The sequence below is a fragment of the Seriola dumerili genome, unplaced genomic scaffold (genome assembly GCF_002260705.1).
Source record: "Seriola dumerili isolate Sdu_G_001 unplaced genomic scaffold, Sdu_1.0 BDQW01000149.1, whole genome shotgun sequence".
Lineage (NCBI taxonomy): Eukaryota > Metazoa > Chordata > Actinopteri > Carangiformes > Carangidae > Seriola > Seriola dumerili.
Window position 1 is genome coordinate 3,408,279 of NW_019174404.1, and position 18,075 is coordinate 3,426,353.

The 18,075-nt window shown below is 41.9% G+C and overlaps 1 protein-coding gene across 6 annotated transcripts in view; it reads right to left on the reverse strand.

Annotated features, from left to right (window-relative positions):
- Positions 1-16,376, reverse strand: part of LOC111225635 (sodium/calcium exchanger 3-like) — a 97,857-nt gene extending 81,481 nt beyond the window's left edge. For 5 of the 6 annotated variants that reach the window (XM_022750627.1, XM_022750625.1, XM_022750626.1 and 2 more), the window contains exon 1: positions 14,764-16,358. In XM_022750627.1, the coding sequence (XP_022606348.1) occupies positions 14,764-16,343 (1,580 nt within the window). In that variant the 5' untranslated portion in view covers positions 16,344-16,358. Of the gene's footprint in view, positions 1-14,763 lie in introns of all 6 variants that reach the window. The other variant, XM_022750628.1, reaches the window with a different exon arrangement.
- Positions 16,377-18,075: the final 1,699 nt, after the last annotated feature.

Here is an 18,075-nt window from a genome sequence, read left to right on the forward strand (position 1 = left end):
CACACACACACACACACACACACACACACACACACACTTTAAACCTGCTTTAAATGATTTTTGCCCACAAGCTGTAAACATAACTTTTCATTTTCACTTCAGTTGTTGTCATGGTTATCATGCTAGGAAACATTAGCAACATTAGCATTGATTTGGCCACCTGATGAATTCCAGTCCAATATTTACTCTCCTTTCTGCTCTGGTTTGTTCTTTCACGTTATAAATGAATCCACTGTGTTCATCACACAGGTGCTAAGTTTGCTGCTGAGCAGTGCGTGGCGGCACCGGCTGCCGCAGAGGCTAAAACCAACACTGATGAGAGCGATGAGAGTGAACCAAAACACTGAAGTCGAGGCTGAGGAGCTAAACAAGTCAGAGTTTGCAGTAAAAGTGTTTTAGCATTCAGTGCAAATTAGCAAGTTTTTTTGAATTGAGGTTTATTTTTCTTGATTGTGATAAAGCGACCTGCCTGACTTTTTTCTCATTTAAAGATACACTGTGCTGCACTGACATATTCATTCACCTGTTTTAACAAAATAAAGATTAAAGGACTTCATTCTTATTGTAAATTATGTGATAAGAATTTCTTTTACAGTGCAGTAGTCAAATAAATTCAAGATGTGAGATCTGTTGAACGTAGACTCCGCACATTTTAATTTAAATTGTTCAATACCTGTTGAAGGTGAAGAGAACAATTCCGAGGTCTTGGTATTATATTATTTTAAAAATAAAACACAAGAGAAAAAAAAAGAAAAGAAAAGAAATGTGAACTCCATGGGTAAAGTAAAATAAACCAGAGAGCTTTATACAAAAACATCCCAAAAGAGAATAGACTTAAAGAAGAGGTGGCAAAGCCATGACAAAAACATCAGAAGTCACAACAGACATTTTTATCTCTGCAGTTATACATTGAAGATTCAAGCACTGCTGAACGTGGACCCTACGACCTCGCATTCACCAAAGCACATAAAAACCGACATGTTTAATACCTGGGGCAGGTGAGGCAGATAAAACTTCTGATGGCTAAGATTGTGCAAGTTTCTTCTTTTTTTTTTTTTTCGAATGACAGCTTAAAACGCATGAAGAAGAAAGGAACATAAATATGAACTCTACAGGTGAGACAAAGAAACCCAGTGGGAATTAGAAAAGACGGCTCATCCCAATAGAGAAAAACTAAAACAAAGACAAAACTGACATCAAATCTCAACAAAGACGAGAACAGGGATCCAACGCAACGTATCGATGAAAGAGACAAGACTTTAGACCTGAATTTGCCTGGATTTGCGCGTCGTCTTCCTGTTCTGCTGAACTTGTGAGCTAACCTTTAACTTCAGCTTCTTTACGCCTCCCTCTGGCCTCCGCTTACATCTTCCTGTCAAGACGCCATGATTCGTATTGTGCTGTCTGCCAAAATCCTTGGGGCCCGGAGTTATCAGAGAGCATTTCCTCCTGTTGTGAGCGTAAGTGGGAGGGATTTACCCTCTATTACCACATCCATGTTTCTCAAAAAGTGGTGGGTGCAAAAGGAGGGGGTGCTTTTTGAGTTTGGCGTGTGATGTAAATATCATCATGCGGGAGAGCGTGGAAGGGCCTACGAGCAACCTGCTGCAGAGCATAAGACGCCTAATAAGACTGCCACTCGAGCATCGACAGGGAGGATTTGAAGGAACACAACAGATCCATCTCCTCTCCTGAGTTAACCTCTCTCTCTCTCTCTCTCTCTCTCTCTCTCTCTCTCTCTCTCTCTCTCTCCCACCAGCACAGATGCATCAGGGGGAAATAACACACACACACATACACACACACACACAGACACACAAAAGCATCCGATATGTGTTGAGCACGCAGCCTGTCTTCAACTCTGTCCCCGAGGCGGCAGGGAGAGAGTTTGGCTGGGTTGTGCCTCAGGGGTCTGACTGTTTTCCTCAGGGAAGCACAGTCGAGACAGAAGGGGAAGGAAAAAAAAAAAAAAGGCACAGTTGATGGACGAGGGATGTAAAATAAAGATTCCCTTCAACTGATTACAAGAGTTTCTGCACTGAGATTCGTCTGCCTCTCTGGTGCCGTCGCTCTTCAGAAGACCGACCATCACACGAGCTCATCAAAGCCTCTCCAGTCTGCAACTGGCTTTTGAGACAGGAGATGCTGCTCTGCAAATACAGCGAGTCCGGGAAACAGTATCTGAACCAAACATCCAGTCCATCTTTATTCGGCTTATTATTCTTTTTCTTTTAATTGCTCGTGCAGCAGCAGTGTGTGAAAACAATCTTACAACTGAAGTGGCAGAAATTAGACAACAACAACAAAAAAAAAAAACAGATAGAAGATGTCATTTTCATTTTGTTTGTTTTATGGGCCTGATGCCACATTCATGTCACACTGGAATTATCGTTATTACCAGACCAGTGTATTAGACTTGCAAATGGCGTGCAACATCCAAGTCCTAATTATGACTGGGAAAGTTCTGATATATCTGTCTTGGTGCTGCCATTATATGGACGTGCCTGAACCCAAGTAAAAACGGATGCTTCACGTCGGCCAAAGTGCCTCGTTCAATGTAATTAAACATCGATTTAATTGATGTAGTGTCACATTTTTATTACACTCTATTTTATTTATTTTTTTTTTACCTCTGATGTGGCCAATTCTTCTGTCACACAACCGTCCTCAGACATGAACGCTCGCAAGACGTAAGAATATTTCCCCATCTCTCCAGCATGACATGAACACAGCAAAAGTCATTATTTGTAATGAGTGGGTGCCATTTTTTTTTTCTTCAAATGTTTTTATCATTAGGTCATTAGGTATCATTAGGTTGTTTTTTTAATCTGCTTGTTCATTCTTCTGTAGAAGGTGGATCTTCACTGAGCCTGTGTTCAGTTCTACAATCATCTATTCTAAATAGAGAATTACATTGTAAATAAAAGTAGCTTTTATTAAATTATACTTCATACTTTAGCTTTAATTTAACTATAAAGCACAAATCAAGTCTTTTTTCCTTTTCTTTTTAAACAGCTGATACATGAATGTTGAGCTCACGCCTCCTTTTGCACCACAGAGCTGCTTCCCCAACAAGGAAATGATGAGAAAGGAAGGGGGAGGAGGAAGAGGAGGCATGGGAAAGGGGATGAAGGGTGGGGGTGACGTGCAGGAAGAGGGTATGGAAAGGGTAGCGAGGAACTACTGATGCATTCTGGCGCATTTTCTGCTGCAGCACCCTGGGAATAATATGGAGGAGCGAGTTCCCCCTAAAGGAGGTCCCCTGAGCTGCCCGCAGAGCATGCTGGTCCGGCCTGACACACGGAGAGAGAGAGAGGAGAGGAGAGGAGAGATCACAGTGAGGATCGGTTCAATGTGTTTGGAGAGAAAGAACACCCCCACTGCAGGGATGGAGGGGATATGGAGAGAGGAGGCTGCTACAAGCCTGATAATCAAAGACGGGAGAAAGAAAGAAAAAAAAATCTGACTTGGAGTGGTACAAGCCCCCCCTTGTGATTTACAGCTGAACAAAGACTCCTTTTCTTCGACTTCAAACCCCTACTTTTGTCAAGTCCACAAATCACATATCGAAAAAATCCAGTGTCACTTTCCAGGGCTGAACGAGGAGCTTCCTGAGATGCAGCATGGATTCACCGATACATGACAGGACAGCGCTTGTCTGAGGTCAGAGAGCGAGTAGTGGAGGGTATCAGCTGAGGCCCTTTCCGGGGTTGACTGACTGACTGACTGACTGACTGACTGACTGACTGACTGACTGACTGACTGACTGACTGACTGAGGCTGTGAGTCGACCTGCTTCTGAAAACCAAACCCCTCTACCACCCCTCCTATCAGAAACAAGTTCAACATTAATGATCATTTTCATTGCACATCTATCTATCAATTGTTTTTAAGATACATTTAGAAATTGTTTAGTCAATAAACTATTTTCCCAGAGGCCAAGGTGACATCTTCAAGTTACTGATTCATTTCAATATCAATTAATCCAGATATGAAACAATTCCACAGAAAATTATTTGCCATGATTCGTCTAAGAGGAAAAAAAGGCAAATATCAGCTGGTTCCAGCATCTTAAACAAAAGGATTTACTTCTTTATTTTTTAAGTAAATATCATTTGGTTTTAGTCCAAGATGTCAGTAATCAGTAATGAAAGTAATCAATAGCTTCAGCCTCAATCTGTCAAATATTCTGTCAATCAATTGATTGTTTGGTTTATAAAATGTCACAAAATCATTGATCAGATATCAATATTCCTCCTTTCAGTGATACTTCAAACAGCTTGTTCTGTCTGTGAAAAAGCGACAGCAAAGACGCCACAACCACAAGTCAAAACTTTTCATGGAAAAGGTCTTAAAGAGTCAACTTTAATGTTTTTCCTCCACGTTTTCCTCCATCCAGCTTTACTGATGCTCAGCAGCCTTCAGGGTTGCTCAGTGAAGCATTTTGTACGTATATTGGTCTGATGTCAACTGCCGTAAGCCAAATTCACACATTCAAATCATCATTTTATATTTGAACATTTGCAAGAACACCTTCAAATGCTTTTTCTCTCACCGTTTCAGGCATGAAAAATAAGACAACAGCAGAAAAAAAAAAGCACCTATAGGCCGACAGTTTCCCTCATCTCCTGCAGCCTTGTGCAAAACCACCCCCCCGCCCTCTCTCGCCGTGCTCGGTGCAACCTTAGCTCGTCTGGCTGTGAGCTGTATCGATTACTCGTCTTAATGCTGCTGCGCTGTGCATGGAGTAAGGTGCTGTGGAGCGGGACTGACCTTTATCAAAGTATGCAGATGCCTGGATGTGGGTGCAGGGGCAGGAAGGGCACCTCTACCAGCACCCCAGACTGTCACCCTGGCAGGCAGGGAATGAAATAAGAGCAGCAACCTGTATTGAATGCACCACTCTTCATCCTTCTTTCAAGTGCGAACCCACAAACAAAGTGAACTGTTGTGTAAAGCTAAAGAGACGGGGCTGGACAGCATCACACCGGTTAAATACAGTAAATATGTATTTGAACTATAACTATTCTGATACTCGATTAATCGTTATGAGAAATTCAGGTTATTTTCAATTTAACTTACTCAGCAGATTAATCAAAGATAAAATTAATCATTAGAGTCAACCCTAGTACCAATAGTTTTCAAACTGGATGTTTTTTTAAAAACATTTTGCCATCGTATTTTTTAAGTTGGGCTGCAACTAACAATTATTTTCATCATTGATTATTAAGTCAGAAAAATTCCTATCACAAAATAAATGTTTGGTATTTATGTGGCTTCAATTGATTGATTATAGAAAGTGAAAATTACTTTAACTGTCCAGCTCCACTTCTTTCGTCTTGTGGGTTATAACAGTTAATCACATCGTTTTTAAGAAGCCAAAAATAAAAAAATTGCCAAATAAATAAATAAACACATAAATAGCTGTGGATTACAGACAAACAAAATTGCTTTTGTTATTGTTGGTTTGAAATTTGTTGCCTTGTGCCTCAGTTTTTGAAAAGTATTCCAGCGATGTAGCGTGGCAGTATTGAGCTTCCATGAAGTCAAAGCAGCAGAGGCTGGATGACCTCAGCTGAAGTCCTTGGCACGGGTCAAATCTTGCAAAATGCTGGATTCTACATTTCCCATAATGCAACTAAAAGTCATATTTTGTTAGTCCCACATCCTGCGAACACCACACCACCAGTGGGTAATACAAGCTTTCTATTAAAATTTTGCAGCCTCTGAAGTCCTGATGACATCACTATGACACACTTCCTCCACAGCCACAACAGACACTAACGAGCTGTGGTGAGTGGTTCTCCTCATGATGAGTAAACTGACCTACATGTGTTAAATCAGTGGAATGCCTCTTTTAATGAACAATTATAATGGGTTTTTTTTAAATTATTATTATTTCCTTGGTTTTCCATTTCTGTTGACACACTTCCACAGTTCATGACATCAAGCTGAAGATATCACAGCCAATAAAAAGTTCCCACATATCCTACTTGTCACCTCTAGGAGGCCGACTTGAAAAGTTTTCCCCAGCAGGCAGTTCCTATTTACAGCATGTCTGATATGACTGAAGGCAGCATCAGAGCACTTGAACTGTCTCCTCACAAAGTAGCTCACACTAATTAAAGAAACATATCTGCTGCCGCAGTAAACTCAGGTTTGAGGCTGCAGATGATCACAACATCGACTGTAAGCAGCCTCCTTCGCTGTGCAGATGTTACAGTGTCGAACGGGACGTGGAGGACAGGGAAGATCTGGATTGTGTTTGTGTTATGCAGAAGAGCTTTGGATTGAGATACCGTTGGTTTACAGCAAGTTCTGGGTCAGAATCCATCAGCAGGATGGCAAAAACTAAGAAAATAAAGCATGTATTATATGAACATAAGTATCATTTGGAGCTAATTACAGTTTAAAGAGTCCAAGTTACAAAAGGCTGTTTTCTCACATATCACTCCAGCCATGCAGAAAGCTTTGGTAATCTGCCCAGGTTTTAAGATATCTGTCTCTTAGACTTAGCTCAGGTCTAGATGTCTAGAAATTTAAATTAAAACGAGGCAAAATTTGGTGAGAAAATGAATTTTTTTGGCCTCCTCAGTTACTTATACCTGCTGTTTCAAAAGCATTTAAATAACTATATTTCATACTCAGGCAGGTCCTACATAAAGTCATTCAAATGCTGTTTCAGAAGTATGAATGTGTGTGTGAATGGGTGAATGTAGCTTGCAGTGTAAAGTGCTATGAGCGGTCGATAAGACTATAAAAGCGCTATATGAGTGCAGTGCATTTTACCATTTAAATCAGTGCTTGATGGTGTCATTTATATCAATATCTATGTTTAATCCATCAAACAGTTGTTTAATTTTTCAGTCTGGAACAACTGGCCAACACGCCGACATAGCCGTCCCCAGAGCCACATCAACATCAACGTCTCTTTCCAAAAACAATGTCCCTATTACTGTGGATAATCCACACAATACACTGAATAGTTTCCAACTGAGCTGAACAACTGAATAAGCAGTCCCTATGGAAACTATCTACATGGCTAGATACAATTAAGTGAGAAAAACATGTATTTTATCTATGTATTTATCTTATTTGGGTGAAATAGCCCTTTAATTTTAAAACAATCGCACCTAAATATTCCACATTCAGCTTTACGTTCCGCAAAAATGAGTTGATGAGAAGTTATTTTAAATATAAATAAGTGTATTTCTTAATTACATAACATCTTATTTTCAATGCTTTAAAAGATGACACATATTTTTGTGGAAAACATCCCCTTCATGCAGCATTCAAACTCTCCAGCCGGTGAAAGTATTACCATTTTGTCAACCGAGCAGTTAAAATAACTTTACAGAGAAACTTATTTAAAGTTTGCACAATCAATCACTGTGCAGGAGCAGGCGTCATGTCATGTTTTCCCAGAATCAAACCAAATAATAAAGCAGTGGTTATTTGTTAAAACGTTGTAGCTAAACGCTTTGACAGTCAAATGGGTCAAACTGATGCACTTACCTCTATCCTAACTCTATTAGGCCTGAGAGTCTGTCAGAAGTTTGGGGAGCCAGAATATATGAACCTCAGTCAGATTTACACACAAACACTCGGGGGGGAGGCGCGGAGCTGGCGACACGCCCTGCACTGAATTGTGTTATAAATAAGCTTTAACTTAATTGCATTCCCCCAACTGGGAGGAACAAACGCAGGGCCAGCATATTTATTGCCACTCAACCTGTGCGTGAGTTAGTGCCTGTGTGTGTATGTGTGTGTGTGTGTGTGTGTGTGTGTGTGTGTGTGTGTGTGTGTATGTGTGTGTATCTGTACAGTATTTGTATGCTGGAGCCAAAGTGAAAAAGCTACAATAAGTTTGCAAAGATAAAAAATGTTCTCATGAATCCTGCACTACCTGTATGTCTCTGGATGTGTTAGAGCCTGTGTGAGACAGTATTTTTATATGTGTGTGTGTGTGTGTGTGTGTGTGTGTGTGTGTGTGTGTACAAGTTATATCAGATGACAGCAGAGTGGAACAATTTCATACCATTTTATGGCCGGTAATTGTCACTAAGGATGAATTCACTCCACCACAGAGGGCTTGTTTTTAGCCTTGTTAGCAGGAGACTCTATGGATGGTAATGTTAGTCAACCACTTTGGCCCAGACCAAAATATGTGAACAACTGTTGGTTGGCTTGTCATGACTTTTGATACAGACATGCTCAGGTACCCAGAGGATAAATCCTATTTCAGAAATCCTCAAATTTTTCATCTAGCACCATTATCAGGTCAAGATTCACATTATCCAGTGAAATATCCACCAAATTTCGTGCAGATATTCACGGTCCCCAGAAGATTAACTGTGATACTTTTGATGATCTTTTAACTTTTCATCCTGCACCATCATCAGATCAGAATTTTAATTTACAGAGTTCTTTGGATTATGACCAAATACCTGCTAAACTAATGACAATCCCATCAGCCAACTTTGTGTTTAGTGCTAATTAGCAAACGTTAGCACCGCTATACCTCACAGAGCTGCTATGTTCAGCTTTCTCCTCATGTGCTCTTCTCAGGTATGAAAACCAGAGACATATTTGATGAAGACACATCATACCATGATACGTTTTTAAGAGATATATCAATGTCTAGGTTAAAATTGGGTTAAATGGTTGAAAAAGAAAATGTTTTAGGCGTTAAAAATCATGTGCAGCTGTTGTTTTAGCAGTGTTTAAATAGCTATATTTAGAAGCTGCTTCACTGTGATATATAAAATGAAATTTGATTTATTCTGCTCCCTCATCTCCCAAAATCTCATACCAACCATAAAAATCAGCCACATGTGAGTCAGAGCGACTTTTGTTTACAAGCCCCGGTTCCCTTTTAACCAGACGTAAACTGTAATGAAGCACACACAAAAATACTACAAAACAAACTTCACCACATTACTAAAGAAAACAAAGTGTGATTACACCCCGAGGCCCTGTGAAAATACAAAGACACATTCCAATTATTGAGAGAACAAAAACTATGGGGCTAGCATGAATAAAAGAACAAAAGTATATGCTGAACAAGATTAGCTGAGCTGCAGATGATCCTGCTGGTGCGAGAGGTGCTGGCTGCAGGGTGGTAAGGTAAACCTCAGGGGTCTATTCCAGGATGTCTGAGAAAGTGCTGGCAGGGGGGAAAACGGAGTGGTCAGCAGGATGAGGATCAGCGTGGACATGTGTTCTGTCAGTCATGACGCCCAGAGGGGTGACAGCTACACATTCCTGAGATATTAAGGAAAAAGGTTGGGTTGACGGTGAGGGCAAGAAGTGGAGGAGGTGGGGCGGGCAGCAGGGGAAAGGGCAGATCTGTGCATCTTATCGTGAGCATATCGCCACCCCCCCCCCCCCCCCCCGCATGATGCTATTTATATAAAAAATATATGGCAGGTTTACAAGCGCAGGAGAGTCGTGCTCATACAGCGTGACCACAGTGGCAATTACTTTGGCTGATTCTGGTCTGTCCGCTGCACACCACTCATTTGTTTATGAATCCATCAGCGCCTAGTTAAACATGCAACTCTCCAGGGACGGAGCTTCTCCACCTCACAGCTGTGTTATCCTCGCTCGGTCAAAGGAAACAGACGCCTGCAACCTTTATCCCTTTAATATTCTCAGCAGCAAAGAGACGATATACCAGCGGTTCCTGACCCTCCCCAAAGGGTCTCTAGATAAATGTGAGGAGGGGGGCTCACAAGAGGATTAAAATGTTTGGGTTTTTTTTAAGTACTGCTCTGGGCTGCATCTAAAGAATATCGTCACTGCTGATTAATCTGCAGATCATTTTCCCTGATTCGTTTCATCTCTAAAACGTCCATCAGAGCTCCACAGAGTCTGGCTTTGTCCACCTCCGTGTACATTTGTAGAAAATTAAAGAAACCACTATTCCCGATAATCACAATGGAGAAGCTGAACCAAGACAATTATTCACTCATCATATTTTCTCCATCAAAAATTACTCAAAATAATAAATTGATTGTCAACTGATCGACAAATCATTGCAGCACAGTTTTCTCACTACATTTCTCAATTTTTGTTTTTGCTTATTTCTAGTGACATATTGGAAACTTTTTATAATATGAGAAGGAAAATTCAACAATTGTGGAAACTGATTAATCATTTTAGTCATTTTGCAACAAAAATACTCAAACGTTTCCCATTTCCAGCTTCTCAAATGTAAGAATATGCTACTGGTGTTGTAGATTAAATATCTTTGGGTTCTGGACTGGTGCTCTGATGAAATAAGCTATTTGAAGATATCACCTTGGGCTCTGAGAATTTATTAGGAGCATTTTTCAATGTTTTTTATGTTGTAGCTGAAAGGTTTAATTGATTAGCCACAAAAATAATAAGCACATTAAGTGGAATAGATCGATATCAGATGTTAGTTGCATCTCTGCTCTCATGTCTACACTGACGCCATGAGCTGCGATCGCAGGTCATATGTCGCTTGGACTGAACCTCATTTGTAAGTTTGGAAAAAAACATCTGCTAAATGAACACATGTAAGTGTAATTAGACATTGGCAAAAAGGTTGGGAACCACTGACATATACCACCCCAAACTGTGTCCCTGTGTTTAGCCCAGCCCAGCCTATTAGGAAGCACTCTTTAGCTTTAGGAGTCACTTTATAGGTTCGGCCGCCATAAAATGTGCATTTAAGAAGCTTGTGGTGCCTGGATGAGGTTCATATCTGTTGGCTCAGAGCAGAAGCATCACCACAAAAAAAAAACTATTAACTTCATCCTTCGTGCTGAGAACTATTGTCTGGCTAAGAATTGGAGTGATGTATTCCAGAGCTCCAGATTAGGACTGTAATAAATTTCCACTCTGGTTGATAACAATGGGCCTAAAGTGTGTCAAAAGAGATTGAGAGTCAGCGCCTCGTAAAACAGGGTGAGAGAGAAAGGAAGAGCATGAGAGCTGAAGCATTATGTTGTCTAATTGTCCTAAAGGACATCAAAAAAAAACAAACTTGCCCTTTAGACAGGGAGCGCACTCTGCCCTCATTGAGTCGTCACAATTAACACTCAATTAGCTGTTTTAACCACATGCCAAGGAGGGAATTGTGTAATTTGCAAAATGGAAATAAACATTTCCATTGTCAATTTCCACACACGCCACTGATGGAATATGAATGTAAAGTCAATGGAGGCAAATAAATTCTGTATTTTTTCATGTTGTGAGCGTTAAGACGACCCCGAGGAGAGCTTTCAAGGCAGCGGAAGAAACATCATTGTAATTATGCCTTTAGTGAATATTCTACACATTCATCCCCTTTTGTTTTGTGTATGGAAATGTTCTCATGAATCTTCTAGTATGCTTGTGGATGAAGCTGTCACTTCCGCTGCTCCTCTTTGTCTTTTTTATGGATGCACACAGAATCTAATTCATCACTATCCGAGTGTAATTATGGAAATTTCTGGAGATTTGTTGGGAGTTCAGTAACAGCGGTCTGCCGTTTCTACAGAAGATCCACAAGTCTCTGAAGGAGGAAGGGGAGATTTTCATAATAAGATGCGAGCGTGTTCATGCATATGAACAATCTTCATTGTTTTAACTGCTTAATTGAATAATGTCCAGTATGTTTTGAGTGATCATACAACATTTATCATTGCTCTACAGTGAGTACATTAATCAACACTGACTGTAAGTTGCAGTAAAAGTCATATCTTGTTTATTTTGTACCACGTCCGTCAGTGTGGACAATAAAACTCTATACAACTCTACTAAACGGCTGCACATATATCAGCATGACTATTTCTTTGACATTTATTCCACAGATGGTGATTTTGACACTTTTAATTTAATTATCATATTAATTTTTTTCTTGGTAAACACGCCGCCTCTTCTCTTCACTGTCACTGGAAATGTCAAGAGTTCGTATTTACCACTGATTTAAATGCAACAATCTGATTTTAGTTCTTGCTAAAAGGATTAAAAGGTCAAACATCATGACCTTTGGCCCGGACCTTCACCCCAGTCTCTCCACCTGACAATACATCTACACACAGTGTAAAAAAAAAATCTCCAATAAAGCTCCTAATAAAGATATGTTTCTAAACTACAGAGAACTGGAGGAGGTTCGGCCACGTACGGCTACTCCGCAATCTGAGAAGTAGTTTGACATTTTGGGAAATACTCTTTTCTACATTTGCTTTGTTACAGCGAGGATTGATATCATTCTCACGTCTGTCTGTTAAATATGAACCTGCAGCCAGGAGATGGTTAGCGTAGCTTAAATAAGGGCTTGAAACAGGAGGAAACAGCTCGTCTGGCTCTCTCTAAAGTTCCAAAATCCAGCTCTTAGTTTCTAATTAATTTTTATTATTATTTTATTAAATCAGATTTTATTCCTACATTTTAATAGTTTTCATTTAGATATCTTATTTTTACTGATTCATTGTTGGTCTTAATTATTTCATTTTGTTAATGGCTTTTAATTCATACGTATAATTTATTTGTTTGTTTTAATTTGTGTCTAATGTTTTATTCTTTACATTACCCACATACGGTTTTGTGGTTGCAACTTTCGTGATAAGTTTGTGCAGCACATTGTGCTTCCACCTGGAATGAAATGTGCTATATAAATAAAGCTTTGCTTGCTTGATTAATTAACACTATTATCTTCAATTCAACATTTGACAGGTAATGTACGAGACTTTCTCTTCCCCAGTCTACGCTGGTTTCCTGGAAAGAAGTAGTGATAGTTAGCAAGCTTTAGAGCCATCGGTAGGTGCATTTTCTTACCTCTGGACAAATATTTTCACTTCTTTGTAATGTATGTTGAGGGAATATACAGTATATATACAATTATTTGGCCATAAAGTGATTCTTCTCCCAGATCACTAGTATTTATCAACAGAGGCTCATGTTTTCTATTTCTCGTAAACGTAAGATTAAAAAACTGACAATAATGTCTTTAACACAGTTCCTTACTGTTATGCTGAAGTTTTCTGAAGAAATAATTATGTAACCATACAGTCAGATTGTTCTCCCAGATCACTACTTATATTTATCAATTCACAGCATGTCAAGTTGTGCACTCTCACATTGGAGAATTGCTGCAATGTAAGAACATCTAACTCGCAGCACAATGTGCAACACAATGAACAGATCGATACACCAGCATTCCCTCACAATGCCAACAACATCACAGCAGTCTCATAATAATAGTCATTCTCCACATCTCTCCCCTCTACTCCCCCGGCAGCCTTCAGGCCGGGCCCAAAAAACGTCTCTCACATAAATCAAGCAAAAGCCCTGAGAGCTCAGCAGGCCCCAGGAGCATGCTGATCACCCCGACACTCATTCCCCCGCCGCCGGTCTCCTGGGCTGCCTCAGCCCTCAGGAACCCACACCCTGGAGCACAGACAATGACAGTCAGCCTCGGCGTGCTGAGAGGGTCCTGATTGGTGGGGTGGGGTGGGGGGTGGGGTGGAGGGTGGGGGATGTCATGGAAGGATGTCACTTTGATTCAGTGCCTGCAGACTGATGTGTGAGATGCAAACGGATGCAAGCTGTGAAATAAACAAATCGATATTTCTCAAGAGGCGCAATTCTGTACGCATGCCAGTATCCCCGAGCACTGCCTCACATGCGCGGGACGAAAGGCCCGAGTATCATACGATGCATGGCCCCCCGATGCCATTTGTGCTACGGTACAGTATGTTGCTATTATTGCAACACTGCCAAATATGCCCACTCAGTTGTAAGCCGGCCTTTTTGTAGTGCAGCATTGGACACAGATGGTACAGCTGACAAGACTACATAACATACACAATTTACATAAGACGTTAGTACTACTCGCAGAGGCTCGTACCACCCTGTAAGTTTCAGTCCTATCACTAATGTTATATGTTATACCTACTAACTTAAAAGGCTGCCATGTACTGATTATTACATGAACCACGAGCCTGGCCTTTGACCTTTGTTGTAATTCTCCCTCCTTTTTAATATCCTGTTTCTGTTCCTCCGTACTGTTTCGTTTCAATTGAAGTAGACATGAAACACAAACAATAAAAAAAAAAGAAAAAGAAAAAGAAAAAGAGCATAAACCCCCAAAGTTCGACAAAACAAAAGCGGCAGGGATTAGAGAGGCGGGGGGGGGGGGGGGGGGTTACTTAAGGACTTCCTGTTTCCACGGTTGTGTGACGAATCCCAAAGTTGAATCCCCATTGCATGTGACACACACAGGATCGCTACCAAAGCGCTCTGATGAGAGCAAAATCTCTTGACAGGAAAACAAGGGGATATAGAGTGTACGCTCAGATGACAGAGTACGCTGCCTAAGCATGTAAAGAAAAAAAGCATTTAAAATTCACAGAGTGATGAGTGCAAACAGCACACGAACAGGTTACCAAAGAATGTTCTCAATTAAATGATGTCAAGAGGCAAAAGAGACAACATATTTGTATCAAAAGCGAACGCTGAATGAGACGTGTATCTGGCAGACTGCCGAACAGCTTTGAAGCTAGCGATCATATCGCTTCTTGACAGTTTTACCACCATCAAACTGCAATTCTACATCAAAACACACAAATCAATGGGACACAAAAACTAGGACACAAAGAAAATTGCTTATTTATGACTCCTAAATTCACTTCATTTTCAATAACCTTGGGTGATTAAAAATCGGATAATAGCCAATAATAAATCGCCGACAACAGATTAATGAAAAGCAACTGCCCAACAACCATTAGAAAAACAGAGTTGCTGTCTTACCACGTCTCGTCGTTTTTGAACTCAAGCTCTCCGTAGGTGTCTTCAAAGTCCTCCCCTCCTCCTTTGGCGAGTCCCTCCATGGTGCGATAAGGCACAATGACCGTCCCCCTCGCTCCAGAAGTCCTCAGCACTTTCACTTCCATAATACCGATGCTCTCGCTGACGTGCACCGAGCTGCTCTCGAAGGTGAAGATGCCCGAATGATCGTCGTCCAGAATGGTCACGGTGGCCACAGCGGGGAAGCCCAGCATGGCCTTTGGGTACGGGAGACTGTTTGGGGACAGCACTTCGTCCTCAGTCTCCAGGACACGCAAATTACTGAGGCGCACAAAAAAGTGCTCATCCTCTTCAAAGATGTCATCGTCTATGATGCCAATGCTTATTTCCTTGATCATCTCTCCCGGTTTGAACACTACTGTACCCTCTGTGAACTCGTAATCGGCCCCAGCGTTAGCCGAGCCGTCCTCCGTCTTATAATCCACGTAGATCGTCTTGTTGATGTCGCCACCCTTTCTGGTGATGGTCAGAATGGCGGCACCACAGTTCTCGAGGCACTGGTAGACAGCAGGCTCAAAAGCGATCCGAGACACGTACTCTTCTGGCTCCTCCACGTGCACCTCCTGCACGCTGGCGCTCTTCTTCGCCTGTTCTGCCACGTGTTTCTTCAGGATATTTCCAGCGCCTGTCATCATGCGCGTGGCCTGGATGCGGTAGAAGGCACGGCTCTTTTGCTGATGCGAGAGAGCGTAGTAGTTGGCCATCTCCACCAGCTGATCCAGCTCTTTCTCCGGATGTTTCTGCTTCAGATCTTTCAAGATGCGGATCATGTCGCGCCGGGACTCGTCTACCTCTTTGCTCTCGATCAAACCGATCAGATTGCTGGCCGCACCTCCATCCATGAAGTGAGAGTTGACCATCTTGCCGTCCATCTCAATTCCCTTGGAGCGTTCAGTCTCCGTCTCGATGATGACGCCCCTGTGTTTGTCGGTGCGATACTTCTTGTGCATGAACCTATAGAAGAGCAGTCGTCTGTCCGCCACCCAGGCAAGGAGTACACATATGGGGAAGAAGGCCAGTGTGAGCAGACCCTCCCAGACTTGGACTACGTTTGGAGAAAACACAGCCAGGATCATGTAGAGCCAGATGTAAGCAAAAATGCTCCAGCCTGCAGTGACAAAGAACACTCTGAGGTGTTTGACCTTGCGTACCTCTCCTTGGGGAATGACGGACACGCAGAGGCCAATGATGACGAACATATTGAAGGCTGCGCTGCCAACGATCGTGGAGGGCCCGAGCTCGCCAGATTTGAACTCGTGTCCACAAACCTCGATTACAGAAAGCATAATCTCGGGGGCGGACGAGCCTAAGGCCATGAGGGTGAGGTTGGAGACCGTTTCATTCCACACCCGGATTGTGGTGGTGGTTGTTTCCCCATTGGGCCTTTTGATGACAATTTCCCTCTCCTGGGAGGTGATAACCTCAATGGCCGCCATGAAGCGGTCAGCGATGATGGACACTCCGAGAAACATGTAGATGAGGGCCACAAAGTACACAATGACCCGTGCGATCTTGTCTCCCATGGACGGATCCTCCGGATACCATATGGGCAGGATGATCCCCGCGTGACACTTGGAGTTCCCCTCGCAGGTGGCATTGCTGGGACTGAGCAGAGGGCTCGGAGTGGTCCGGGCCTCGGTACAAAGGAAGGCTACAGCCACGGAGACCAGCCCCAACCAGAGGCAGGTTGACGACCCTGGCTTCACAGGCCTTGAACCCTCCATGCACCCTCCTTCGTCTCAAGGGTCCTTACCACACTGACAGTCCCTCTGGGATCCAGCACTGGGCTGTGCTTTTTCTCCACCCACCACCTAAGACACCAGACAGAAACAATAGAGATTATATGGATGTTATATTATATCTTTATCTTTTACGTTAGAAACAACATCCAGACGGGGAGAACAGTGATAAAACAATTGCATCACTTCGCTTTGGGTCTTATTCAATAAATTAATGCATCTATTGCTTGATAAACATTAACTGTACTTACTTAATGCAGTACAATGCATTCACTTCAGTCACATCACAATTAAATAATGAAGGCAATCGTACATTGTTTTAAATCTCAAGTTTAAGGCGTAGTAGTTGTAGAAGTATGTACGACTGTGTGTTTGTATTTCACAGAGAGGAAAACACACACTGTCTGAAGCAAGAAAGAAATGTCTCTTTTATATGAGTGCACAAATTTAAACGATCCCACTATCCCTCTGTAAGAGCTTCTGCCTCCTACTTTACAAACAGCACAGTCATGAGACCTTAATGTTAGCTAAGAGAGGCGGGCTGGGAAGCATTTCCTCGTGCTCAGAGATTCATGAGATTTTCAGGTCTGTAAACCACTATGTGAACAATGTAGATAACATTAGTTTAATAAAATCATAGCCTGTAGGCTCATTCCCAATCATAAAGTTTATTTTCAGTTAAGATGTGGATACGTGCGCCCAATAATGTGGATTTGAGTGTGATTGTCTGAAATCTCAGGGGTAATACACACACAGCTCTGAACAGCTCGCTCAGCAGGCGTGCAATGTTGCCAAACTAAGCACTGTCCAAAATGTCGCATTGGCAAAAAAAAAAAAAACAGCAGAGGGGAGGCAGGAGACCGTCAAGAGGCAAACTAAAACAAAGGGTACAGATGTCCCGTCCAAATTCATTATATACTGAGCCCTAAATGCACACTTCCCACTTCCGAGAGAGCAGCGTTACATAGACACTGTCCGAATTCATAAAAGCTCAGGCTAAGCATCTTACGTACCTCGTCAGCTCTCGTGAGACGGGACTTGACAATTCTTTTGATGCTAACAGCTGAGGCCAAAGGCAACGGGAGAGCGAAGAACAGTTTAACCACACCAAACTTAAAAGGGGACACAGGGGATTTATTATTCACGATCTCTTTTCGGTGGTATCTGATTATTTAGTGGTTCGGGAGGTTGGGTGGGGCCACTCTGAAGCTTTCACCACACCTTTGGGGCCCATGAGGCACACAGGCAGTTTAGTCTGAATTAAAGTCATCTCTTCAGAGAGATACAGACAGTGTGAGTTAATCATTCCCTCCTGAATACACCGGAGGATTACATTTCTTTTATTACCTTGACAGTTGCTTTTCTTCAGCTTTGTTTAGTTTGACTCATTTTTACATTTTGTACCTGAAAGTGCATTCTTGTGTTCTGATTCCTGGATAAAGGGTTGATTACCTCTGGGGCCTCTTGCACTAAAATATGTACAGTACGTACACATGGCACTTTAAGGCACTTTGGA